This window comes from Maylandia zebra, linkage group LG9 (assembly GCF_041146795.1).
Source record: "Maylandia zebra isolate NMK-2024a linkage group LG9, Mzebra_GT3a, whole genome shotgun sequence".
Taxonomy (NCBI): Eukaryota; Metazoa; Chordata; class Actinopteri; order Cichliformes; family Cichlidae; genus Maylandia; species Maylandia zebra.
In genome coordinates this window covers 11,602,575-11,629,913 of record NC_135175.1, presented here as the reverse complement: position 1 = coordinate 11,629,913, position 27,339 = coordinate 11,602,575, and the positions used below count along the sequence as shown (strand labels likewise).

Below are 27,339 nucleotides of genomic sequence, written 5' to 3'. Positions count from 1 at the left end.
AAGGGCAAGCAGGTGAAGTCTAACATACTGGCTTTGCTACTTAGCGGGAAGAGCTCACTTTTATTAAGGTTCAGTTTATACCCTGAAATCTGACCAAATTGACTAAGCAGATTCAATGCAGATGGTAGTGAGGCTAAGGGCTTAGAAATAAAGAGCAGGGCCCTGTTTCAGGAAGCCGGTTTAGAAAACTCAGAGTGAAAAACGATACGCAGGGTTGAGTAACCCCGAACTGTCCAACTCGGAATATTCGGTTTCAGAAAGGCTGATAACAATTAGTTCAGTCAACGCGGAGTTGCTTTAACCCCAAGTGAAGCGCGCGGACGAGGATACATAAAGCCCTGATAAGCGGAGCACAGATTAAGCGAGTCACCATGGAGACGGAGGGAAAGAAGGCGCGGTCAATGTATTTCACAGCGCTTGAGGCCGAAATTCTGATGGCAGCATGTGCCGATAACATGCAAATTCCGCGGAAAAAAGTAACACAGCCACAGCTGCAAAAGCATGCATGGCAAAACATAGCCGACAGAGTCAATGCGTGAGTGTTAATTTAAACATTGATCGAGGGATTTCCACCCATTTAACACGTTATTTTATCATATGTTATTTTATTTGTTATTTTATACATTTTATTTTGTGATGTGAGCGCAGGTGCAACCCAACAGGCCCCAAACGTTCCTGGCAGCAAGTAAAAATGAAATATAAAAATATAGTCCAAACAGGTGAGGTGTAATTGTATTATGAGCCATAGTGCTTGGTCTGTTTGTCCGATGTAAATCAATTGCAGTTAGAGGCTACATTAATTTTCTTTCTGTAAGCACTTATTGAAATTATCTGAGCACATTACAAGTACATATTTGCTTACTCTGTATGCTCAAATGTGGCCCGTTATAGCCAACAGAAAAAAAGCGGAGGCCCGAAAAACAGGTGGGGGTCCTCCACCACCACCACTCACAGAGGCTGAGCAGTTGGCCCTCAGCCAAAACAGTGGGCGCCCTGTGGCCGAAGGCATCTCTGCGGGGACATCCTCTGAGTCAATAACCCCGCAAGACACAAGTGCCTACATAAGGGGTAAATTCAAAATAATACATGATGGGCATACATCCTTTCTTCACAGTCACCTTTGCAGTGCGACACATTCATTTGATAAACTCTTTACCATAATGAATTATTTTGTAGTGAAGTTATTTTCCGACTGATTTTGCCTTCCCTCAGTCTTGGTTGTCTTTGAGAGCATAATGACAATGAAGTGTAAGGTGATTGGTATGTTTGTTAATTGCCATTTGGTCCCTTGTAAGTTATAAGTGACCTGTATAAACCTCATATTCTATCAGTTGATGGTGATGGTGTACTGCATCTGGTGCAGCCTCCTGTTGAGCCAGACCAACATGCAGTTGTGAGTAATACTCCACAGATTATATGAGTGTACAGTAGAACTGCAATGTTGTTTATTTCTTTACTACAGGAAAATAATGAAGAAACATTGACAGCTGTTACAGAGGAGGAAGCAACAGAGACACTTTATGAGGTGTACATCTTTTAATACTTTGTGTACAGGAAATACAGGCGACCAATAAAGCCAGTTGAACAAAACATCTGTTTATTCTTCTATCAACATGTTGAGGTGATGGGTCAAAAGAAATGATTGTGACATATGGTGTCTCTGACTGCACTTCCATCTTGTATGTCCGTGGGAGGGTCAGGATGTTCATGGTTTGGATCACTGCTGATGTTTGGTTCAGAAGGACAGTGTTCTCCTCTAATTGTGGCAATGTTGTGAAGAATCACACATGCCACAATAATGTCACATGCCCTTTCTGGGGTGACCCTGAGTCTTTGCAGGCACTGGAACCGGGCCTTAAGCATTCCGATAGTCATTTCAATTCTGGCTCTTGTCCTGCAATGAGCCAGATTATATCGCTGCTGTGGGCCCGGTTCAGGGTCAGGGTAAGGGGTAAGCAAATAGGGTAAACATGGATACCCCCTATCACCAAGCAAGTAGCCAGTGAACTCTCCTAAGACAGAAGGGTACACTTCAGTTCAAATGTCCCTGAAGCAATTGGTCTTTATATATTTTAAAGTATTCTCAACTCACCATGTCCAAATTTTGTGCTCAGTGTACATTCACGGAATATTTGTGAGTCATGGACAGAGCCTGGCCACTTGGCTTCCACATTTGTGATAATGTTGGCAGCATCATATATGATCTTCACAGTGCAGAGAACACAAATTAGCATCCATTACTATGATGAAATAATTTGTTAGTTTGAAATGCTACAGGGAACTATGTACCTGTACATTAATGCTGTGGAAAGACTTCCTGTTCACATAGTCTCCTTCATTTACTGAAGGAGCAATGATTGGAACGTGAGTGCCATCTATACAGCCAATCACGCCTGGGAACCCTGAAAATAAATGTAAAATTTAAGTAGTAGTTCAAGTATCACCACATCATAAATTAAGTTTTGGTCATCCTGATACCTACAACTTTGTGGCATCCCTCTTTGATAAATCTTGTGGGTCTATGACCGGGGAACACCACAAACGAGTACAGGAGACGTTTCAGTGCAACTGTAACATTCCTGACTGCCCGACAGACGGTAGCCTTGGAAACGTGCTCAGCGTCACCAATATTATACAGAAAGCTCCCGTTTGCAAAAAAACGAAGTGCAATACAAATAATATGTACAGAACTGAGAGGATGTCCGCGATGTGTCACATGCGTAATATATGGCCTGAGGATGTTATTCAAATAACTTATAGATTGTGCTGAGAAACGGCAACGTTCGCACAGACAATCATCAGGAAATGATAAAATGTCCAAACGCGCTCTAATCACTCTCTCCCGGCGGAGAGCTCTGCGGAGAATTTGGGCTTCACGATCTACTGGCTCTTCAAGGAAGGAGCACGCCATGTCCGACACTTCCTACTGTCAGGTTTCCGACAAAGGGGCGGAGACAGTCAGGGTTAGTTGTAGTAAACCTGCTAGGGGGCAGGTTAGCTTCACGGCGTGTGTCGTCATAGTGACTCACTCAGGCTTCAGCTGAACTCGCTTTGTGAAACCGAAAACCCAGAGTTTTCGTTAACTCAGGGTATACTTACTCAGTTTTTCCACTAAACCGGCTTCCTGAAACAGGGCCCAGGAGATCATCTGCATAGAGCGAGACCTTATGTTCTGTATTGTTTCTCCAAATGCCGTGTACCTCTTTGCAACTGCGGAACGCAATGGCAAGGGGTTCTATGGCCAGATCAAAAAGCAGGGGCCTGAGAGGACATCCCTGGCGTGTGCCACTGTGAAGTTTGAAGGGTTTTGACAATTGGAGGTTAGTTCATATTGTAGCAGATGGTTGAGAATAGAGTAATTTGATCCATGAAGTAAATTTCGCTCCAAAGCCAAATCTATCAAGGACTGCAAAGAGATAATCAAACTCAACTCGATCAAAGGCCTTTTCAGCGTCAAGCGAGACCACACATTCATCAGAGTCTGTAGAGCTGGAGTAGACTATGTTAAATAGCCTCCTTATGTTAAAATATGAATGACGACCTTTAATGAAGCCTGTCTGGTCTTTCGAAATAATTTTTGGAAGAACTATTTCTAGTCTACGGGCAAGTATCTTGGCTAATATTTTAGCGTCTGTGTTCAGTAGAGAAATGGGTCTATAGGAGGCACATTCCAACGGATCTTTTCCTTTCTTTTTAATAAGTGTAATACAGGCTTCATAGAATGATTGAGGAAGAGATCCTTGTTTCTTGCAGTCCGTGAGGGTTGCACTAAGCTGCGTGGACAGTAATGAAGAGAAGTGTTTGAAAAATTCTGACGGAAAGCCATCCGGACCTGGACACTTACCAGAATGCATCGAAGCTATAGCCAAGGAAACTTCTAACTGGGAGATGGGTTCATCCAGCCTTGTTTTAAGTTCTGTTGGAATTTCAGGAATGTTAAGTTTAGCTAAAAACTCATTAATTGCATTACAGTCAGTTTGGGACTCTGAGGTGTAAAGCTGTGAGTAAAAATCCCTGAACACTTCATTGATTTTTTCATGATCTGTGACTATGTTGCCATCTTGTGCTCAAGAACTTCTACTCCTGCACCATCGAGAGCGTCCTGACGTCAAACATCTGCACCTGGTTTGGGAACAGCACCAAGCAGGACAGACGAGATCTGCAAAGGGTGGTGCGCTCGGCAGAACGCATCATTCAATCAGAGCTCCCTGACCTGCTGTCCATCTACACCAAGCGGTGCAAGTCCAAAGCTAGGAAGATTATGATGGACCTCTCCCATCCCAACAATGGACTCTTCTCACTGTTGAGGTCTGGGAAGCGCTTCCGCTCCCTTAAGGCCAAAACAGAGAGAATGAGGAGGAGCTTCTTCCCCCAGGCTATTCGGGCCCTGAACCAGGTGTAGGACTGGACTCTCCCAAACACGTCACTATAAGACTGGACTCTCACACACGTCACCACACGCACCACCACACATTTCCTATAATCCTATAATTCCTATAATTTACAATCCTTATCTTTATAATCTCTTCTGCTATTTGCACATTTTTACTGTAAATTCCTAAGTTAATTTGTAAATTTTTGTAGTAAATTGTAAATATTGTAAAACTTTTCTTCTGTCATTTAATGGTCGGGCATTGTACAGCTACAAGCATTTCACCCCCATGTCATACTGTGTATGGTTGTGTGTGTGTGACAAATAAAATTTGAATTTGAATTTGTTGTCGAATTTTAAGAATACTTTGCCTTGCCCGAGAACCTTTTAGAAGGCTCGCCAGTAATTTATCAGGTTTGTCACCATGCATATAAAATTTGGATTTGTCATGTAAGAGTAAACGTTCAGTCGAGTACGTTGTGAGTAGGTCAAGTCTTGTTTTAAGTTCTACACGCTTTTTAAATATTTCATGACTCTGTTTGAGAGCATACTGTTCATCAGTCTCCTTAATCTGTTGCATTAACTTGTTCCTTTCATGGGTGGACTGTTTTTTAATTCTTGCCGAATAAGCAATAATCTGGCCTCTGATATACGCCTTAAAGGCATCCCATACGACAAGGCTGGAAGTCTCTGGGGAAGAGTTGGTGGCAAAGTAAAAGCGTATCTCATCCTGGATAAACTTTACAAAATTTTCATCCGACAGGAGGGTCGAGTTGAAACGCCATTGTGCAGCTTTAACAGGAGGATGTGGAAGAGACAGAGACAAAGTAAGAGGGGCGTGATCTGAAATAACTATGCTATGGTAGGCACAGGAGTGGACCTGCTGCAGACAATTAGTGTCAATGATAAAGTAATCAATTCTTGAATATGTATGGTGCACATGTGAAAAATAGGAGTAATCTCTTTTATGAGGATTTAGAGTACGCCAAACATCACACATTCCATATTCTGATAGAAAGGCATGAATGACAGATGCAGATTTGCTTAAAACATTGCTCTTAGTGGATGAGCGATCCAGGGCTGGGTCTAACCAGCAGTTAAAATCACCCCCCAGAAAAAGAGAGTAGACATTTAAGTCGGGCAAAGAGGAGAATAGTTGTTTAAAGAAATTCTCGTCATCTGTATTAGGAGCATACACATTTACTAGAGCAACAAGACTGTTATACAGTTTCCCACTGACAAGATAAGATAAGATAAGATAGAACTTTATTAATCCCTCGGGTGGGTTCCTCTGGGAAATTCGACTTCCAAAAAAAGCACAGCAACGACCGAAGTTACAGTTACAGAATTGTTATATATATATATATATACACACACACACACACACACACACACACACACACACACACACACACACACACACACACACACACACACACACACACACACACACACACATATATAAATACAGAGACAAATATAAATAAAATATACAAAGGGGATAAATAGAATAAATAGGAGTAAAAAATAAAAATACAAGTGAATTGCACATTTCAAGTATTGAGTCTATTGCACTGTTGACTATTTACAAAAAGTATTGCACAAGGTATTGTACAGTGAGGTGAAGAGGCACTACAGCTTAGTTGTTCCCCCCTCCTTTGTCCTCCTGTTTCCCCTCCCTCTCCCCTCCAGAGAGGAGTTAAACAGTCTGATGGCGTGTGGGACAAAGGAGTTTTTAAGTCTGTTAGTTCTTGTCTTGGGGAGAAGCAACCTGTCACTGAACAGACTCTTCTGATTGTTTATGGCCGTGTGCAGAGGATGCCCAGCATTGTTCATAATGTCCATCAGTTTCTTTAATGTCCTTTTCTCTGCCACTGTCACCAGAGTGTCCAGCTTCATGCCGACCACAGAGCTAGCCTTCCTGATCAGTTTCTCCAGCCTGGATGAGTCCCTCTTTGCTGTGTTGCTCCCCCAGCACACCACAGCATAGAAAAGTACTCCAGAAACCACCGACTGGTAAAACATCCTCAGGAGCTTCCTGCAGATGTTAAAAGACCTCAGCCTCCTGAGGAAGTACAGTCGGCTTTGGGCTTTTTTATACAGGTGCTCTGTGTTGCATGACCAGTCCAGTTTATTGTCCACCCACAGCCCGAGGTACTTGTACTTGTTGACCACCTCCACCTCCTCCCCCTCTATCTGAACTGGCAGTGGACCTTCTCTGGACCTCCCGAAGTCCACAACCAGTTCCTTAGTCTTTGAGGTGTTGAGTTGCAGGTGGTTTGTGTGACTCCATGCGACAAAGTTCCTCACCAGACTTCTGTACTCCTCTTCCTGATCATCCCAGATACACCCCATGATGGCTGTGTCGTCTGCAAACTTCTGAATGTGGCATAATTCAGAGTTGTAGCAGAAGTCAGAGGTGTACAGGGTGAAGAGAAGAGGGGACAGCACAGTTCCCTGTGGTGCTCCTGTGCTGCTGACCACAGTGTCAGACGTGATGTCCTTCAGCCTGACGTACTGTGGTCTGTCGGTGAGGTAGTCGGAGATCCAAGCCACCAGGCAGGGGTCCACCTCCATCCTGTTCAGTTTTTCCTGAAGCATACAGGGCCGGATGGTATTAAAGGCACTGGAAAAGTCAAGAAACAGGATCCTGACCATGCCTTTTCCCCCATCCAGGTGTGAGTGGGCTCTGTGTAGGATGGCATCCTCCACTCCGACACCCGCCTTGTATGCAAACTGTAGTGGGTCCTGGGCATGTTGTACCTGTGGTCGGAGGAGGTTGAGGAAGAGCCGCTCTAGAGTCTTCATAAGATGTGACGTCAGTGCCACCGGTCGGAAGTCATTCAGCTCATTGGGCCGGTTCTTTTTGGGGACCGGGACGATGCAGGATGTCTTCCATAGGGCGGGCACTCTCCCCAGTCGCAGACTGAGGTTGAAGACTCGTTGTAGCGGCTCCCCAAGTTCAGCAGCACACGCCTTAAGCATCCTAGGACACACCTTGTCTGGGCCTGCTGCCTTTCTGGGGCGAAGCTTCCTCAGTTGCCTCCTGACCTGATCCACTGTGACACTGGGAGGTGTTTGGGAGGAGGGGAGGGGGGGAGATGTCTTGCTGCTGAGAGAGGGATTGGAGGAAGGGTGTCATGGTGTCAGGAAGGGGGGGAAGCGAGGGAGGCAGGAGAGTGGGGAGAGGACTCTGTAGTGAAGGTGAGGGTGAGGGTGGGGGGGTTGTGGGCTGGTCAAACCTGTTGAAGAAGTTGTTGAGTTCGTTTGCCTTCTCCACAGTCCCCCCCACTGTGCTTTTCTTGGTGTTGTGGCCTGTGATGGTTTTCACACCATTCCAGACCTCCCTCATATTGTTCCTCTCCAACTTCTGCTCCACCTTCCTCCTGTAGGTGTCCTTTGCTTCCCTCAGGCAGCGTTTCACCTCCCGCTGTGCTGCTTTCATCTCCTCCTTCACTTTGCTCCTGAAAGCCTTCTTCTTCATGTTGAGGACTATGACTATGACATATCTACCATATTTGTCTGCTATGACATTGTGGGCCTCAAAGGGAATGTTCTGCCTGACCAATATAGAGACCCCACGTGCCCTAGCTTGGAAAAGTGAGTGAAAACACTGGCCCCTCCAACGGGAGAAGAGACGGACATTATCAGAGGCCCTGACGTGGGTCTCCTGCAGGAAAGCCACGTCAGTGTTACGGTGTTTAACATGTGACAAAACCCTCCGTCTCTTGACTGGATGATTTAGACCTTTAACATTCCAGCTTAGAAAGTTCAATTTCAGACTCATCTGATTTGTAGAGCAAAGAAACTATGCACACTGGCCTTAGATGATAAGAACAGAATAACTTTACAGTGGGTGGAAATTAGTTCAGAACAGGTTAAAAAAAAGAACAGTGTATGAGGTTCAAAGCAGTGACCCTTACCCTCCCCAAACCCTCCCCACAACAGAAAATGGCTGCCAAAAAAAAGAACAAGAACAAGCAGCGAGCTCTTCAAACTTAACATATTTAGAGTGTTACTCCTCCTGTCTATGATACCAATAACCTAGGTATTGAAGCAGTCGAACCACTGCTCCGGTGGCCATAGCATAGTAAGCTGAAACCCCTTATAATACTGTTAAGTTTCGAAACTGTATCAGCCACCAAGTCCAAATGTAATTGCTGGAGTGTTTCAAAGCAGAGTCCAAGTATGTAAACAAACAACCAAACACAAAAAGATGATGTAGTTCAATAAGTACTACCGTTATAACTGAATTATTGAATAAGAACAGACAGAAGGCTACGAGTAGATAACAAAACTCCCCGTCTCCGTGCAACAGGTATTACGTCATTAGCCAACGGGTAGAAGTCAATGAGGTTGTCTCCTTATTTAACAAAGAAAACAAAATAAGATTATCGAGTTAAATTAAAGTAATAATCAGCATTTCAGTGCTATAGCACTCAGACTACATCGCTACACTCGGAGAGGAAAAGCAACGTCTTACGTGGATCCCGACTGCGCCTCCATACCTATATGGAATGTTTGGTACCTGCATTTGGTGCCATTGTTTTATCAGTAATAATTCTTCACGGGGCTTCCGGAGCCTTTGGGAGCCTCTCAATGTACTGTTGAGCCTGGTCCACGGAGCTGAAAAACTTTCTGGCGCCTCTGGCCTGCGTTATGCGAAGCCGTGCTGGGAAGAGGAGAGCCGGCCTCAGGCCTCGCCCGTAGAGCTCCGACATAATGTCCTTGTACTGCGCCCGCTGATTGAGGACCTCGGGGCTGTAGTCTTCCACAATTCGGATAGGCACGCCTCGGTAGTCGAATTTCCCTCTCCTCCTAGCTTCTCGGATGATGAGGTCCTTGATCTGGTATCGGTGCAGGCGGATGATCACCGGGCGAGGTGGGCGTCCCACGGGCGGCTTCGCTGCGAGGGAGCGGTGCGCTCTATCGAGCTCCGGTGGAGACTGAAGTATTTCTTTGCCCAATAACTCACAGAGAAGGTTGGAAAAGAAGTGAGTGGGGCGCCCACTTTCAGTGTCTTCAGGCAGTCCAAGGACGCGGATGTTCTGACGCCTGCTACGGCTCTCCAGGTCAGTGACTTTGTTCTTTAGCTGGTTGTTGTCTTCGCGAAGAGCGGCACACGTGTTTTCAAGGTCAGCGACACGTTGGCTCAGGTCTTCAGTTGCAAGCTCCAAGGATGAAACTCTCTCGGCCTGTTCCTCTTGGGCTTGTCGTACCTGGTCCAGTTTTGAATCGAGGGCGTTAAATGAGGTCTTAAATTCAGATGCCAACTCTCGGTGCTGCTGGAGCAGCGTGGTGATAGCCTCCAGTGTTAAGCTAGCGTCCTCCTTTTTGTTCGCTTTTGCACTCTTAGCAGCCATTGGAAAGGGTCAAAAGTGTTCAAAACACTAGAAAAGTAGTTACGAGTGTAAGCGACTTAAAGGTGGCAGTTGAAGGGGTGAAACTGGTCAAAGCGGAGTTAAGTTCACCACAGCAGCTCGTTCCTGCGTCTATTCGGGTCGCATGCTGACCGGAAGTCCTAAATATCCCACTTTAAGCTTTACTTAAAGCTTACCTGTCAGCCACGTTGAAATGGTCACGCCTGAGGCCCGCTCTTTACTCAAACAGCACGGTAAAGAAGTGGTCCTTGACCACTTGGTTTTTAATGGGTTCCCGAAGTCCCGCGGGCGCCACTCGGGCTAACTGGACGCCGCCAGGCCTGACCACGCATCTGTGATCAGGAGTCGATGCCACACGCTGAGCAACCGCGCTCCTAGGGATTACCGTCCCCGTCCTAAATAATTTAAATAAATTTAAAAGCACCACTGTCGATTCCACAGTTAAATTATCTGGTGCCCGAGTCCAACCCTGCTAATCAATGTGGGAATAAAATCCCCTATCCAAATGTCCTAATCTAATCTCGTTTCTTGGCTGACGTAACACATTCACACACATAACACACCAACTTCAAACAGACGTCACATCAACTTTGAAATTCACCCCAGCATTAATCACAATAAGCTTTCATCAAATATTCCCCAGACTCTACTTTTATTTATCACAAATTATTACAATAGGGTTTTACCATGGGTGTTTGTGTAACTATTGTCACTGAATAAAAGCCTGCTTGGGGACGCTGGATTTTTGGAGTTGTCTGGGATCATGTGAGGAGCTTGTAGCTCCAAGATCCTGATCCGACACTTCCCTTGCAAGTTTAAAACCGATCGAGCTCTGATCGTCTTGATTCGTTCATGGTGATAAATCTCTGAACTAGTGGAGCCTGCGAGTGCAGACCTAACAGTAGCGATAGTGTCTGTCTCCTGAATCCAAACTGGAAGCTGATTCCACAGAAGAGGGGCCTGAAAACTGGATTCTACCTGGTGCGCTGTGCTGATCATGCGTGTTCATATACGTGGCAACAGCAGACGTGCGTAGATCAACAATGGGTAATATGGAGTGCAGGAGAGAGTACGACCATGCAGCGTTAAAAGCGTGGAAGTACTTATATTACTTCAAGTGTTATTCTGTAAAAAGTGGCAAAAACATTAGCGTCCGTTGTACACTCTGCGAAAAATTACACTTCAAATCTGAACAAGCACCTAGCACGCTACCATGGGAACGGAAATTCACAGAGAAACCACCAGATCCCCCACTGATATGACCACCGGCCCCACTCCTGCTAAACAGGTGAAAATAGATTTTTTCACATAGTTTTTTTTTAAAAACTGTTGTATAGAATTACATTTTTGCTTGATGCGATTTCCCTAAAATTAAGAGATTAAAAATAATAAAACAATTTTTAAAAAGAGACTTTTCCATTTGACTGAATTTTTATATGATGGATTATGCATAAAAATAGAACTGGGCTGAAAGGTCTATTGCTTTATTAAGTATTCAGGTGTGTACCAAAAAGTAACTAAGTAATAAGTAAATAATTACTTTTGAAATTAAGTAATCAGTAATGTAACGATATAACATTTTTTGAGAAGTAATCAGTAATAAGTAACTAATTACTTTTTTCCAAGTAACTTGAACAACACTGATCCACACACAAACACTAGAGAACAATCAGCCACCGCTTCTATTCTTACAAACGTCACAATTTGCAATAATAACAGTTTGAATGTTTTTATTCACATGAAAGTGTTTCTACATATGAATCATTAACAACTGTCAGATTTAATGTGATTTCTAAACAGAGAAAATCTCAGCTTTGTGTTTTGTGTTCGCATTAGACCTGATATAACAAAGAAAAGAAAGAAAGAAAGAAAAGATTTTTTTCTCATCAAAGTTTATAAATCAAGTGTACAGTTAGCTTTGATTTAGAAGCAGCGCAGTATGAAAGAGATGTTTCACAGAACATTTACCAGAGACAGACGCTGACTAATATGCTACAGTTCATCTTTATTCTTTTCTAGTTGTGTTAGTGTTGCCATAACTCTGCGTAGGTTCTCTTCATTGTGATTGATTTCTGCAGCTGTTGTCTCAAAGTACTTATTCATGTACTCCTTGCCGGCTCCCACGAAAGTCTGTAGGTCATCCATTAAATCCAGCACTGGTGTAAGCAGTGATGTAAAACGTTTCACTGACTTCAAAAGTTCGTACAAAGGATCCATGAGACGTTTAACATCATCAAGGACAGCAGGAACATAGGCTTTGTCTAAATTATTTTCAGCCTGGAGGACAAAAATAAACCAAATTAATGTAACAAAATATACAAAAGTATGTAGTGTAAAGAGTGCAAACAGACTTTTGTATGATGGGAAATTGTTTTTTGTTTTAGTTGTCATAGCAAAGCATGTTTTTCTGTTTGGAGTCTGTCAACATCCATGTCATTGACAGACTCACCTTCCTTCTTGCTGTTTCCTTTTGTAATTTTTCAACGTTTCCTTTCAGCTCCTCCTGCAAAACCAGAAAGAACGTCAACAAACATGCGTGCGAAACATGTAACTGGGACAAAATGAGCATTTTAAAAGTAAGGAGAAAAGCTTAACCAGTGATCGGACGGTCATGATTTAATGGTAAAGGTGGTTAATTAAAAGTTACATTCTTTATTAAAACAACAACAACAAAAAGAAAGTTAACAGTCAGTTTACCAGTTCGCCCTTGTTTATCAGTGAACTTGAAAGATGGAGCAGACACAGCAAAATCCTAACTAAGCCTTCGGTAGTTGTGACACCACTCATGGTCAACTGTGCCGCTGCCATCAAAGTTTCTGAAACACATGAGAAAGTATCAATAAGGATTTAAGGAAATAAAGATTTGTAAAGAAATGTACAAAGAGAACTTTCTAAGTTTAAGAGATGTTGCATGAAAATCTGCCTGCAATATGTTTTGAGTCAAAGCACCTCTTTCATTTGAATTCCAAAAAGTCACGTTCTGCTTACATGAAAATATCAGCTTCTTTTACATGAACTACTGTGACCTTGAAAGACCTTCCACAGTGAACAAAACGAAACAGAGACTATATTCAGAATATGCATGTGCGTGCATGGATTTATACTAGCTGTCTGTGTATCCTAAATGCACAGACACTGTGGGTACATCAGGGAGTGCATCTGAGATCAGATATAAGATAAGATAAGATAAGAATAACTCGTTATTGTCATTGCACATTCATATTTGGTACAATAGTACAATGGAATTGGAAACTGTCCCACATCGGCACTAAACACAACTAAACACAACACAACATGTAGTGGATTTTTAAAAAGTGAAAATAAAAAAAGGATGAATTAATAAATGACACAATGAATGTTTATTGCGCATAAAACTAAAACTAAAACCTCTGGAAAAGGCTGCTGCTGCTGCCATCGCTTGTAAAAGTGGACCAAGTGCTCAGCTTGAGAAAAAGTTGAGAAAACAGAGAAATTTGGAACAATAGATTTTTAAAAATGCTGCAAATGCTTTATATACAAAGTGACTCAACCCACAGGGAACACAGTCAGATGTGAGTCGCCCTTTCACTTTTGTTTTCAACAAAGTGTTTCTGTCCAGGGTGTACCCCGCCTCTCACCCTATGATAGCTGGGATAGGCTCCAGCGCCCCCGCGACTCTGAACAGGATAAGCTGAAGCGAATGGATGGATGGATGGTGTCATGGCTACTGAACGGACCCACGCGCAGACAGTTCTTTCAACGAAACAAAAAGGGGATTTATTTACAATAGGGATCACCTTAGTGCAAAATATATGTACAGTGAGTTGGGAGGGGGTCCAGGGCTCCAGGGAGAGAAGGGGGGGGGGGGGGGGGGGGGGGGGCGGAATCCACACACACGCTTCCTCTTCCACTCAGTCACCGCCACCGTTCCTCCGCACACACGCACTCCTCTTCAGCCGCACTCGCTCCAACACTCCACACACTGCCCCACTTGGACAGGTCCGGTAATTCAGTCCAGAATCTACAGACAGAAGGTCAAGGTTAGTTCCACAACATAAAACACGTGTAAGCGATTCTTCTTTGAATATGCCGCGAGCACGAACTCAGGTGGTTCGACGTTCCAGCGGTGAGCTGCTCTGTGCCACTGCCTTAAATAGCAGCTGGGGAAATCAGCCGGATCAGCCGCAGGTGGACACCATCCACAGGGGTGCGTGGGCCAAGAGTGAGAGCCCGTAATGAGCTCCACCCAGGCAGAGAGGAGGAGGAGAGACAAAAAAACCAAAACTAACAACAACAAAACCTGTAGCGAGCGTGGGCCAACCAGAGAGACACGGGGACCGTGACAGATGGTTTCTGTTTGTCTAGTCTGCTTTATAGGAATAGAAGCCCATCAGCTATTGTTATGACATACCATGACAAAACACGCTTTTCTTTCAGTTTGACACTTCATAAAACGTGTCATAAGTGGATTGTGAATTATGTTATATATTTTTATTAGTGTTTAAGAAGTGTCCTGATTTCGTATTTGAGGTAAGAGACAAACGACTGGAGGTCCATTGTGCGTCAAAACAATGATTTTATTAAAGCACACACGTGTGTGGGAAAGATGAGCTCTGCAAAACATCAGCCTCGATCTCCCCAGAACAGTAAACGAGCAGTCATATATATAACATAGTCGATGACAAGCATCATGCGTCAAAGCAGATAAGAAACATGCATCAGTTCCAGTAATTCCGACCTTGGACATATTCTAAAAAAGAACAGTTCCTTCCTCTGTTCCTCCGCCACCGCCAGATGCTTCCTGTTATTTCACTTACTGCACTTCACTTATTTGTGGAACTAAACTGTCACGTATGCAGGTAAAACAACTTTGCAGTTTCGAGCAAAACAAGTCTATATACTGTGTATGTGTGTTCAGGCAGACTATGTGTCTTGACCTCAGTGCATGACCTCACTCGACAAACAAAGACATCTTAGAAGTATACTTCCTGACTCCGTTCGAGTCATCTGTTACTAGGCAAACTCCAATGCAGCAGGCTGCTGAACACACACAGGCCTCTATTCTGTTTACAGGTTATATGTAGTGTATTGTATTGTAAGCATGTATGCAATTCTTTCATGGCTCCAGGTCACCTTAACTTCCTATTGATCGGCCAGACGTCGCGCTGACCGAAGCTTCAGACCATTAATTAACTTGACCGAGCTTCAACTCTTTAATTAGCACAAAATGCAATATGGATAACATGGTTACAGTTGCACCTGCAATGAAAGATTATTATGTAATTATGCTCACACCTGAAATACAAACTTTAATGTAACATCAACAGTTTCAATAAATGCTCTAATGAAATGATAATGATAAATGATACGTAATGCAACAGTAATGATAATGTTATGAATAGTAACAGTAAAATAATATTCTAATCTCTACACTCCTCCTCTTTGGCAGAAGAGGTTTGTTTTCTTTTGGTACAGTATGACTCTCAACTTGCTATACTAGTTACATACTTGTAATTCTTTCAGTTTAAGGGAAGAAAGAAAATAATATATACTAGGCTTTTATAAAGCATGTCTGCTATATTCAAATGATAGAAGATTCTTTTAAAAAGTACACACAGAGCAGTTAGTGTGATATGATTTATTTTAACTTTATTTATTTAGGGCCAGCCCTCATTGTTGTTGTTGAGAATTCAAGTTAAATAGAATGTGTCCTTATAGTATGTCCAATAAATCTCTACTGAATTAATCCTAGAATAAAATCTAGAATCAAGCACACAAACAGATGATTCTCTGAGCGTTCAAGACAATCTTTCACACATTCTTCTTCATCTAGTTGCTCTGATGTGAGACTTTGTGAAAAAAGACTTGCTGGACTGTTTGTGTGGCTCGTTGGTCTAGGGGTATGATTCTCACTTTGGGTGTGAGAGGTCCCGGGTTCAAATCCTGGACGAGCCCACGTGTTGTCTATAGAGCCTCTCAGCTGCCACATGCTGTTTAGGCTCCATTTGAAAGAATCTCTGCAGCTGCACACATGTTCCCATAGTCCCTCATACAGGGACAGCTAACAGATCTGATATGAAGGATGTTGTTGGCCTTGTTCTTATTGTTTACCATTTAAATTCTCCAAAAAGTTTTTCTAAGGTAATTATTTGTTATTCAAGATAACACAGAGTTTTATTTTAGATTAAATAAGAGAATTCAATTCAAACTTGTACACAGAACTACTACAATACACAGTTATGTATCATATATTATAAATGTGTAACTCTCTCACACGACTTTAACAATATGCATGTGGAAGAACGCACATCAGTTTTACTGATACACAAAAGGGCCAAAAATAAACATCAGTAAACATTAGTACTTCAGTACCACGAAGGAATCTCTTTCAGTGCATTATGCACACATGTAACTTATGTACCAAGTGAAATAAAATATTACAGATGAAAATTATGTGATGATTTTAACTGCAAAATTCAGATTTTAGGGTCAAAATGTGACTTAATTTGTGGTGTAAGGTTTCTGGTTATGAAGCTTGACGCTGTCATGCTCATCTGTATGACTATATGCTCATGCCACTGTGTTGATTGCAGGTGGGTGCATGCTCCATGTTGCAGGGTTTTTCTTCAGGTACTCTTTTTTTGTCCGCCATGATCTAAACACATGCACCTCATTGGAAGCTCTAAATAACCCACCTAAATTGGTTCTTAATTTAAAATTAAAAGTGATCATCTGAAAATTAGACGAAAGCTTATTTGTGACAATCTAAGAAACATGTAATTGAAGCTGCTCCTCTTTGCTGTGGGCAGGTTTGAGAGCAGCCACCTGGGCTTCGCTGGAGGGCAGCAGGAGCAGCCTCAGCACCTCACTCCTCCTCCGCCTGCAAGCACACCTCTGCTGTGACCTGGAAAATGCCTAAGGAAGCTTTTCCCTTTTCACTTTGGGTGTAAGCGGTCCTGGGTTCAAATCCCTGATGAGCCTGTTTGGTTTTTGGGGCTTTGCTGTTGAACTGTTCATGCAAGTCCTGGGAAACTGTAATTTGCTATTTTCAGATGTCATAAAAACTCCCTCAAAAGCCTTCAGCTGATCCAAAATGCTGGAGCGAGAGTACTGGCAGGGCCTAGAAAGAGAGAGCATAACGTTCAAGACTGAAGATTTTTTATTTGTCACATGCATAGTCATTAAATTACAAAACAAACAGTGAAATGTCTCCTGAACTGCTCCTTTGACTGTACAAAAAAAGACATTACATACAATAAGTAAATAGATTTTAAAAGTCTGGAAATTTTAAATCAAAAATCTGAAAATGTACTTTGTGCAAATGGAGTGTTAAAGTGTCTTGTGCCATATTAGCACAGCAACGTATTGACAGAGCTGTGCAAGTAAACAAGTGACCAGAGTAATATAAACAGAGTAATTCAACTGAGTGACCAGAGAAGTGTAAACAGTAATGCGACCAGGGTAGTGTGAACAGATTGATATAAGGTCCTGTTTCAGTCACTTATTGATGCTATGAGGGGAGTGGGGGCGTGTTCTGGTTTAGGACTCGTACGGCCTGAGGAGAGAAGCTCCTCCTCGAGTGTCTGTTTTGGCCCCGATGGTGTGGAACCTTCTGCCTGATTGCAGAAGTCGAAACATTTTGTTACTGGGATGGGACCAGTCCTTTAATATCTGAGATGCTCTGGACCAACATCTCCTGGTGTAAATGTCCTGTAGGGAAGTTATATTTGTGGATCATACTGTATTTGCATTTGTAACGCAGCAGCGTTCTGACGCACGGATCACTCTGGTTCTCAATCCTGGACACAGTTATTCCCACACCAGGAAGTGATGTTCTGTGTGAGGATGCTCTCCACAGCGCCTGAATAGAAAGTTCTGAGGACCACTGGAAAAACCTGCTAACTTCCTGAGTTGTCGGAGACGGTACAGGCGCTTGCCTAGCCTTTTTGGACTGGACGTGAATGTGAGCAGACCATTTCAGGAATGAGGAGATGTGAACACCGAGAAAGACAATGAAGCAGAAACTGCTAAGAGTGGGATTCAAACCCACACCTCCAGGGGAGAGTGAGCACTAAACACAGCACCTTAGACCACTCAGCCATCCTGAAACAGATCGAGCTGAACTGATTTTCTGATAAATCCAGAATCCAGTTTAAAATCCTTCCCTTCACATAAAAAGTCTTGAATGAACCTTTGGTCTAACTGCTCTTCACACCTGACTGGTAACAAGATGGCGCTGCTGTGTGTGGTTGCTCGTCTGTCACTCTGAAGTTTGTTTCTATTATTTCTGACCTGTGTCATTCACCAAACAAAGTCTCTGCTGAGGTATAATCGCCAGACATGATGATCACCTTTTATTGAAAAGGTCGGCACCACCAGGCCTCTTATCACAGCTCCTGACTCTGACCCCTCTGTCTCTGTGTTACTGTCTTGATTAAGGAATACACCTGTTTACTCGGGGATGTGCCAACTTGCACCACGGTGCTAGAGCATGATATTGATGTCCAGGGAGCTAAACCTATTAAGCAGCATCCTTATCGAGCCAGCCCCCATAAGCGCTTGCTCATGAAACAGGAGGCTGACTATCTGCTGCAACATGGCTTAGCGAAGCCCAGTCAAAGCCCCTGGAGCTCGCCTTGTATAGTGGAATCTAAGCCAGATGGCTCGCCCCGTTTTATTACAGACTTCCGGAAGGTGAACTCTGTGACTGTGGCTGACTCACATCCTCTCCCAAGAGTTGAGGATTGTGTGGACAGTATTGGACTGCTCAGTATGTCACTAAATTAGATCTTCTTAATGGTTACTGGCAGGTCCCTTTAACTGAACGTGCCTCTAACATCTCTGCCTTTGTTACACCTGATGATTTTCTACAATACGCAGTCATGGCTTTCAGCATGTGTAACGCTCCTGCCACCTTCCAGAGGCTGGTAAATAAAGTCCTCCGTGGCCTGTCCAACTGCAGTGCCTACGTAGATGATCTAGTAATTTATACTGAAACATGGCAAGATCATTTGGAAACGTTACAGCAGGTATTTCACCGTTTGGCTCAAGCTACTCTGACTCTCAACTTAGCTAAGTGTGAGTTTGCCAAAGCTATAGTGATGTACTTAGGCAGGGAGGTGGGACGTGGACAGGTCCGGCCCATAGATGCCAAAGTGGCAGTGATTAAAGAGTTTCCCACACCTACCACCAGGCGTGAGTTGAGTAGGTTTCTAGGGATGGTGGGCTACTACAGAAACCTTTGTAAAAATTTCTCCTCAGTAGTCAAGCCATTGACTGACCTACTCAGCCCAAAAGTTGAGTTTATATGGTCAAGTGAGTGTCAAGATGCTTTTGAGAGTGCGAAAGCCCTCCTCTGCCACACTCCTGTGTTAGCTGCACCTGATTTGACACGACCATTCAAACTGGAGGTTGATGCCAGTGCTGTCGGGGCTGGGGCAGTGCTGTTGCAAGAAGACTTGCAGGGTTTGAACCACCCCGTTTGTTACTTTTCCCGCAAGTTCAATAAAAATCAGTTAAACTACTCCACCATTGAAAAGGAGACCCTGACTTTGTTGTTGGCTCTTCAGCACTTTCACGTATACCTGGGGTCCAGCATGTTACCTCTTGTTGTGTACACCGACCACAACCCACTTGTGTTCCTTACTCGCATGTTTAATCATAACCAGCGCCTTATGCGCTGGGCTCTGTTGTTGCAGGAATACAACTTAAGTATTCACCATAAGAAGGGGTCTGAAAATGTTTTAGCTGATGGTCTGTCCCGCTTGTAAACATGTTTTGCTGTGTTTGTTCTTTGTTTTTGTTCACACTCTTTAATGTCTGCTTCTGCCCAACATAGGTGGTACTTTAAGGGGAGGGGTGGCCCCGCCTTCCTCTATGGAAATCAAAGTGTTCCAGGACTCACGGGGGATTGGCTGGCCCGGACCTATGCCCGCCCCACCTTCATTCAGGTCAGAGCGTGCCAGACCACTCACACCATTGGCTGCTGAGGGAGCCTTGAGTACGACAGACCAATGACACAGCTGCCTGCAATCACCTGAGAAGATAAAAGGCTGAGGATTCTTCATTCGTGGAGGGACTTGTTGATTTGAACAGACTGTGGAGACGGTCCCTCCTGCCTTTGCACTGCTGCCATTTGAGCCTTTGTTTTGAGTTGCCTCCTGTGAGATGTTTAGATGAGTAGTGTTCTACTGGTGTTATTGGTGTTACTGGAGTTGTTATGTTTGTTTAAAATCACTCTATTGCCTAGTGAGTTGTTTCACTAACGGTTTTCAGTTGTGTTAATAAACCTTATGTTTTTCTTTTTATCTAACCCCCTAGTCTCTGGGCTCGTTTATGTTACGTCCGCTGAGCCGGGTCGTAACACAGAGCATAAACTAACACGTCACTTGGAGATAACTGTAGATTTTTCCTTCATGGTTTCAAATGTAAGCTGGCTGATTTGGTTCATTTTTGTTTTTTTGTTTTAAACTGAGCAAACCTGGTCTTCTCCTGAGGACTGCTGCAGGTATCATGCGAGCATGTTAATTTATTAAAAAACCAACAGCAAAAACCCCCAAAATAGAATGAAACTCATTTCAGGAGACAAATAGCACTGATAGAGACATTTTTTTTGTACAGATGACGGGCAAACGGAAAGTTTCTAAAGAGTCGTGCACACACAAGTAGACTACTACAACATGCTACTTAGTTAGGAGAGTTTGGGAATGACAACTAAGCGGAACAAGATTAGACCCAAACATTGTCATCGAAACAAAAACACAAAAAGCTGAGGGGAGGGAATAGAGAGGAGGAAAGCTGAGCTGGCAGCGGGGTTGCTGGAGGAAGGCTGCGCCGCCTCGCCAGCTTAGATCTGCAGGGAGATTTTTACGTTGTGAGAAGAAGGGAATGTTTTTGAAGGGTGCAGAAGCTGCACGTTTGACTGTGGTGTGAGAGGAGCGTGTGTGTCTGTGTGTGTGTACCTTATCGTTCCTGCTAGCAGAGGATTAAAAGCGTACAGCCAGTCGTTCATGTCGTTCTCGTTGTTGGCCTGCAGGAGGATGCCTCCATGTTTTGTGCACACTGCAAATGTGTTGGGCGTCTGAAAAGAAAACATCACATTATATTCATGTTCATTCAAATGATAAATCCCAGTCCATTTGCCATTTCATCAATCAACGTGCACCAAAACAATTTGAATGAATTCTCATTAAAAGACAAACGTGTTACATCCAGCCTTTCTCTATCCTGCCTCAAACCTTAAGCATGGCCTGCTGGTCTTCGCTGTATTCCACCTGTGCTGTGGAGAGGTTGAGGACGCCTCGCTCCACGGGGTCCTGGTCGCTGTTGTAGATGAAGTCGTAGGGCCGGCGAACAACCACAAAATGCTTCCCCCATGAGTTAGAGCGAGGCTCCACGAAGCTTAGAAAACCCTTCTTGGACACAACAGATCTGAAAAGAAGAGATTTTATTCATTTATTTATTTTTTAAGAGAGCGCTTGTTTTTCTGAGGAAGAAGCAGAGTTGGTTTGTTTCCAGCTGAAATCATCCAGGCTCAGGAATTTGAATCGATCCACATCATTTCTGCTTGAACTAGAGAACATGAGTGTCGACTTACATTTGGTCTGTGAGACACATGTCATAGTGACAGTATTTGGGTTAATATGGCATTACTCACCCTGGTCGCATTTCTTCAATATCAGGCACCAAGTTCAGGAACTCGTTCTTTTGCAGCCCGCGCAAGGTAGGAGGTCTCCAGAGTGGGAACCATCGGGAAGTTTTCACAGTCTGAGCAGGAGGGACTGGAGGCACGTGATCTGTTCTCAGGGGTCCTTTAACACAAATCACACCAAGTTAGAATCAAATAGATAACCTGTCAATAACCGTTTGCAGATCGAGGTCAATGTTCCTAAAAATATGTTTACTTCTGGCCCATGGAGCCACAGCGGGAGTCCGACAGAGAGGGGCAGGTAGAGGAAGGGGTGAGGGTGGCACTGCTGAAGCTCGTCACGGATGGATCACGTCCGATCGGTGAGATGAGAGAAAGCTGAAGTGAAACAACAGCAGGATGAGGTAGACGTCAATATAGGAACTCCCTGATGTGACACAGAAAGGCTATTTTTTTATTTCTTTGTATTATTTCTCACCTTGCAGTCACTGATGCTGTTCACCAGCTGCTTGTATTCAGTATTGAAGGTGTGTGTCAGAAGGCGCAGGCACTACAACACAACAGGAACAAGACCGATCAGCTCCGAGCAGAGAAGGAAGAAGGCAGCAACAAGAACGCCCACTAAGCCCACGTTTTTCTCACCTTGGTGGCCAGCTCCTTCTCACGCTTTCAAAGGTGGTGCTGGAGATCTGCGAGGAGACGGAGGTGGATGTGGACAGAGTGCCGGAGCTCACGCTGGGGGACAGAGACTCACTCAGGGACTTGGTGGTGGGAGCTGTTCCCACGGGAGCCGCCTCTCCCAGAAGGTGACGGGTCTTTTCCACCTGGACGAAAGATGGGGGCGAATGTGAGGTGGGGAGAAGAGGGGAGGTTAGTCATGTAAAGTCTGTACTCTAAGAAAAAACTTTTTAGAATAGCACTTTGGTCTTTGAGCTGAAAAGTCATTTTTCCCTCTACGATATTAAACAGATTTATTTCTTTATGAATCTTTTAAGGCCCCACCTCCTGCAGCTGCTCCATCTTCTCCAGCTCCCACTGGTGCTCTAGGATGAGGCTATCTCCTCTGGGCCTCCAGCCGGCCAGGTTCTCCTCTCCACGCACATAAGCCACTGATGTGTCCAGGACCTTCCTCCTCCTCCTCTGCATCCCTGCTCAGGACATGAGCCCTCATTAGGATGAAGCTCTCCACAGAATTATGATAAAACAGCTGCCGTTCTTTAAACATGTTTCATGGCCGCTCACCTGGGCTTCCAGTGTCAGACATCTTACACAAGCTCAGCTCGTAGATCCCAGTCACTCGGTTGCTATAATGAAGCAGAAGTTTTGAACAAGGAAACTTTGTAACGAAATGCCAACGACCGCCTGTCTGTTTTCAGGGCTGTATTTGAAGCCATGCTCCAATCAGGCAAAGTTTTAAGTGTTGCACATTTCGATGGGTTTCTTTCAGCTGACATAGTTTCCATTTGGGTCATGTGGTGTTAGATACCCCAGCGTGTGGTCATAGGGTGAAGAGCCCGGACGATTAGTGGGATTTTAGGTGTGGTGTAAAAATGACGCTGCAACTTTAAAAACGTTGTTGCTTTAAGGATTAACGTACAACCATACTTGGGCTGAGTTTGACACTGGTTCTCTTCAGTAATTAAAATAGCTTTAACACATGATAAGATCAAATGTCAGCTACACTGTGACAGTCGAGGGGCCACACTCAGATATATTTATTCGCTTGTTCTCTTTGTGTGATAAGAGTTTCCATCTGAATTTAACCCCTGTGTGGGGCTGATCTTTCATTTCATTTTATTTCAAGCTCAGATTCTTTGCCTTTGGCACATTTTCTGTGACGAGACTTCAAACCATTCCCACCGTCCTTATTAATCAACATGGTGAAGTGATTCTTCGCAAGGTGATGGGATAGGAAGAGTTTCAGAAAATGAGGCCTTTTGTCTTTATTGGAGAGGTCAGTGCAGACAGGACGGATGGGGGGAAGGCGAGGGGGGAATGACACACAGGAAACGGTGTTGGTCAGACCCAAAGACAGGCGTGGGCAGTGAGGACTCTCACCTTCAGACTCACTGTCTAATCAGTCTGACAGTGAGTCTGAAGACAGAGCAACCCAACACACGTTACTATGTTCATCATCATCATCATTGTTTATTTATATAGCACTTTAAAAACACACAAGGCTGACCAAACTGCTGAACAATAGAAACATAATAGATACCATAAGAATAATAAATACGATACAATAATAAACATAGCGAAAAACAATAAAATACAAGTCAGTCAACCACTGAGTCAAAAGCCAGTGAATAAAAATGCTTTTTCAATCTGGATTTAAAAACCAGCACTGATGTCGATTGCCTAATGTGAAGAGGAAGATTATTCCAAAGCTTAGGAGCCACGATAGAGAACGCTCGGTCTCCTCTCAGTTTCAGCCGTGATTTGGGGACTGAGAGCAACAGCTGCTCAGCTGACCGGAGCGAACGAGTGGGGACATAGGGCTTCAGCAGGTGCCAGACCATTTAAAGATTTAAAAACCAATAAAAGAACTTGAAAATGAATCCTAAATTCAATTGGAAGCCAGTGCAGGGAGGCCAAGAGTGATGTTATCACTAAGCAGGACATTAAATCAAATTAATGAGACACCAAAACAAGAGCTGGAGCCCAAGACAGCCATGAAGTCACAGTGTACACAAATACACAAGAAACACAGAAACCAGCTGGGTGGATGTGGCTCGGGAACCTTCTGTTACCTTGAACGTCGGTGTTTTGAACGCTGGCTGCTCCAGTCTGCTTGTATTTGTCCAAGATTTCCCCTCATATCTTGGTTATGGTTATTTTTTCTTTTATTAAACTGATCACACTCCTGTTTCATGAATAGAAAAAAACCCCATCAGTGTATTTTCACTTAAACAAGCAGCTGTTTTTTTTGCATTAAAGTTATATAAAAATGTAACAGTGCAAATTCCTCGCTGACAGTTTAACCAAAAGGCATTTCCAGTGGAAAGTAGCCGACATATTCTCAGCATAACCATGTATAATATCCACAAAACCTGAGAAGGTTGGAGAGAAGGTAGGCGAACTCTGCTGGGATCTGCGTTTAACAAAGTGTCTAAAGACGAAACAAAGAAATCTTTCTGTAAATGTTCAGATGCACAGACTGGACTGAAAAAGAGTGAAAAAGCAGCTAACGTCCAAAAATAAGAAAACTTTGAAAGAACTCCAAAAAAACCTGGAGAACTTTTGCTCAAAAAACAGTTTTGTTTTTTTTAAATTACAAGGCAATCTGACAAAATGTCATCAAATGAGACTCAAGACTTCTGCAGGTCTCTGCCATGACTCAATTTTTTTTTCTTAACGGCAGAAACAATTGTTCCTTTTTTACTTTGTTTCTATTTTCTCTTCTTGTTTTTATCTGTTGAACAACAAACAACATTCATGCTGATTCACATAATATCCTGTCTCTAATCTCTGGGATTTCCTCGTAGCTCTTTGATGCAAAGAACATCCATCAAACGCTCCAGCTTGTGCTCAACATCATCGTGAACGGTGAAGGTACTCTGACGAGAAAATACTCAGTCGACCTTTTGGTTGATTTGTTAAAGAACCCCAAAATAGCTGATTACCTAACAAGGTATGCAGATAATTCACAGCTCTTTTCCTGAATAGCTGCTTTAAAACTCTGCTGAAAGCCTTTGTCCATTTCCAGGTATCCCCACTTCTCGGCATGTGTGTCTCAAGTGTTAGGACTGCTGCATTGGAAAGACCCAGACCCTGCAGCCAAGGTGAGAGACGACAAATATGATAACCCACACCAGCTGTGCTTAACTCTGTAAGTTCCCAGTATTCCCTGAAACCATCACGTGTGACACAGTTTACATCAGACGTGATGCAGCTGACGTCAACACTGACCTTCTTGTGGTAACAGAGACTTAAAAAAATAATAATAAAGCAACAAAGTGGGTCGCTCTTTGACAGTAAATTCCAGTGCGGTCCGCTCCAATCTCCTCAGGCTGACTCTCTTCTAGGCTCTCCTGACTGTTCCCTTTACATGCTGATGATGTGTCTTGTAAATCTGGATCCCTTTCCAGCAGGACGCTCCTCTTTTTCAGACAGTACCTGAGCTGCTCTCTCTCCTGACAGTCAGCTGTCCACCTCTGCATGGCCAGTCGAGCCAGCGCCGGCATTTGAGGCAGAGCTCGGAGCAGAGCGGGCAGCCAGGCTGAGCACAGAGCAGAGGTTGAAGGTCGCAAACTGACATCCACGTCTTCCAGAGAGCCCAGACCTCCTGCTGCAAACAGACTGCACCAACCGTTGTCTCCCACCAAGCTGTTGTAGGACAGATCCAGTGCACGGAGTGAGGAGAGACAGCCCCGTCTGCACACGGCAGCTGCACAGAGGAAGAGGACCCATTGATAACTGATCACTTTATGCCTGTTCACTTTACTGTTTTGTTCACAATGTTTCTGATGGAGACAAAAATAACACCGAATAGTTTCATTGTTTTGTTTTATACGACAGCTACAGATGCTGGCAGCATGAAATAAATGAAAGAAATATCAATTTCCTTCAGGCTTTACTTGTCTTAATATACATTTATGCAGCCTAATGATCCACTACAGACCAAAAAAGAAAAAGTATAATGTCATTGTGTGTTAGTTACCCAGATGTTGCATGTCATCAGTGGTGAGCTCGCAGCTGCAAAGACGGAGCTCGCTGACGACTGATGGCTGCAGAGCATCCAGCAGGAGCGCCAAGTGACCGCCAACCACTTTACACCAGGAAATATCCACCGTGCGCAGATAGGACACCGCCAGGGCTGATGCATAAACACAAAGTTTTCACCATTTCAGGCTAGAGGGTGGAAGAGGTATTCAGGGAGAATGACTTGAAGGAAAACTTCTATAAATAAACAAGTGTGTGTGTGTGTGTGTGTGTGTGTGTGTGTGTGTGTGTGTGTTACCCAGAGCAGTGAAGGACTCGTTGCTCATGTAGCAGCTGTTGAATGGCAGCCTCCTCATTTGTGTCGCAGGGAGGGCGGAGACCAGCAGGTGGACCACACCTCCCACTTCCTTATTGGATGACACATCAAGCTCGGTCAGTGCAGTGAGAGAGGGCAGCACCTGGACTGAAAAACAACGAGTCACATGACTGCTGCAGCGAGCATGCGATTAGTGTCCGGCGTGTGAGATTGGTAGCAACTGACTCAGAGCCTCTAGATCATCTCGCGTGAGGCAACACAGGTGGAGGTCGAGTCTCTCCAGGTGTGTGACGTGAGCCAGGTGAAAGGTGAGGCGGCTCAGTCCACCAGCTAGAAGCAGCTTTACAGTATATTAATCAGAACAATGCTGCTCTCTAATGTATCTTGGTAAAGCGCAGAAAAATCTAATGTTTTATATGATACAGTGTGATTTCAGTAACATATCATAATGGAGGCTTCAGCAAGTACTTACGAAGGAAATCTTTCCTCTGCTCTTCAGTTAGTTCATCAAATACCTCCCAAAACATCTGTATGGTGGGGTGGCGGTCATGATATCTCCAACCATAACTTGTGTTCTGAAAACAGTGAAAATGACTGTTATAATCATAGAGTTTGTAAGGTCAGGCATACACTATGTTGCCAAAAGTATTCCCTAACACATCCAAATCATTCAATTAATGTGTTCCAATCACTTCCATGGACACAGGTGTATTAAATCAAGCACCTAGGCATGCAGACTACTTCTACAAACATGTGTGAAAGGACGAGTCGCTCTCAGGAACTGAATGAATTCCAGCATGGTAATGTGATAGGATGCACCAGTGCAACAAGTCCAGTCATGAAATTTCCTCGCTATTAAATATTCCATAGTCAGCTGTTAGTGATATTATAACAAAGTGGAAGTAATTGGAAATGACAGCGAGTCAGCTGATGCTAAGGCTCATAGTGCACTTAAGTCACCAATATCTGCAGTCTGCTGTTG

At 43.8% G+C, this 27,339-nt stretch overlaps 2 protein-coding genes, 2 long non-coding RNA genes and 1 other non-coding gene across 5 annotated transcripts; 1 reads left to right on the top strand and 4 right to left on the bottom strand.

Annotated features, from left to right (window-relative positions):
* Positions 1–1,531: 1,531 nt before the first annotated feature.
* LOC143420240 (uncharacterized) lies at positions 1,532–2,363 on the bottom strand. The gene is made up of 3 exons (XR_013100069.1): positions 2,290–2,363; positions 2,093–2,204; positions 1,532–2,012 (listed from the first exon to the last, which is right to left on the bottom strand). It is a non-coding gene; the product is annotated as an uncharacterized LOC143420240 (long non-coding RNA).
* A 9,164-nt stretch (positions 2,364–11,527) lies between these two features.
* Positions 11,528–13,578, bottom strand: LOC143420477 (uncharacterized). The gene is made up of 3 exons (XR_013100307.1): positions 12,451–13,578; positions 12,203–12,256; positions 11,528–12,030 (listed from the first exon to the last, which is right to left on the bottom strand). It is a non-coding gene; the product is annotated as an uncharacterized LOC143420477 (long non-coding RNA).
* Positions 13,579–14,163: 585 nt separating this feature from the next.
* On the bottom strand, positions 14,164–21,707 carry LOC143420239 (kinesin-like protein KIF1B). The gene is made up of 5 exons (XM_076887985.1): positions 21,636–21,707; positions 21,389–21,542; positions 20,970–21,162; positions 20,694–20,812; positions 14,164–16,852 (listed from the first exon to the last, which is right to left on the bottom strand). Exons 2-5 carry the CDS (start codon positions 21,397–21,399, stop codon positions 16,648–16,650), a joined length of 528 nt encoding a protein of 175 aa, XP_076744100.1. The 5' UTR covers positions 21,400–21,542; positions 21,636–21,707; the 3' UTR covers positions 14,164–16,647.
* trnap-ugg (transfer RNA proline (anticodon UGG)) lies at positions 15,616–15,687 on the top strand. Its single transcript has one exon. It is a non-coding gene; the product is annotated as a tRNA-Pro (tRNA).
* Positions 21,708–23,503: 1,796 nt separating the features above from the next.
* On the bottom strand, positions 23,504–26,919 carry LOC112430343 (leucine-rich repeat-containing protein 31). The gene is made up of 4 exons (XM_076887984.1): positions 26,830–26,919; positions 26,340–26,504; positions 26,040–26,195; positions 23,504–25,766 (listed from the first exon to the last, which is right to left on the bottom strand). The coding sequence occupies exons 1-4, from the start codon at positions 26,882–26,884 to the stop codon at positions 25,309–25,311; spliced, it is 834 nt and encodes a 277-aa protein (XP_076744099.1). The 5' UTR covers positions 26,885–26,919; the 3' UTR covers positions 23,504–25,308.
* Between the last annotated feature and the right edge of the window lie 420 nt (positions 26,920–27,339).

Excerpts from the sequence above, each read along its gene's own strand:
- LOC143420239 (XM_076887985.1), bottom strand. Across the intron at positions 20,813-20,969 it reads ACCAGCAGGCCATGCTTAAG|ACGCCCAACACATTTGCAGT; the intron begins GTTTGAGGCAGG and ends TTTTCTTTTCAG. Across the intron at positions 16,853-20,693 it reads CTGCTAGCAGGAACGATAAG|GCCCTGCCAGTACTCTCGCT; the intron begins GTACACACACAC and ends CTCTCTTTCTAG.
- LOC112430343 (XM_076887984.1), bottom strand. The coding sequence starts at position 26,884 with ATGTTTTGGGAGGTATTTGATGAACTAACTGAAGAGCAGAGGAAAGAT. Across the intron at positions 26,196-26,339 it reads CGAGTCCTTCACTGCTCTGG|CCCTGGCGGTGTCCTATCTG; the intron begins GTAACACACACA and ends TTTATGCATCAG. Across the intron at positions 25,767-26,039 it reads TGATGACATGCAACATCTGG|CTGCCGTGTGCAGACGGGGC; the intron begins GTAACTAACACA and ends TCCTCTGTGCAG.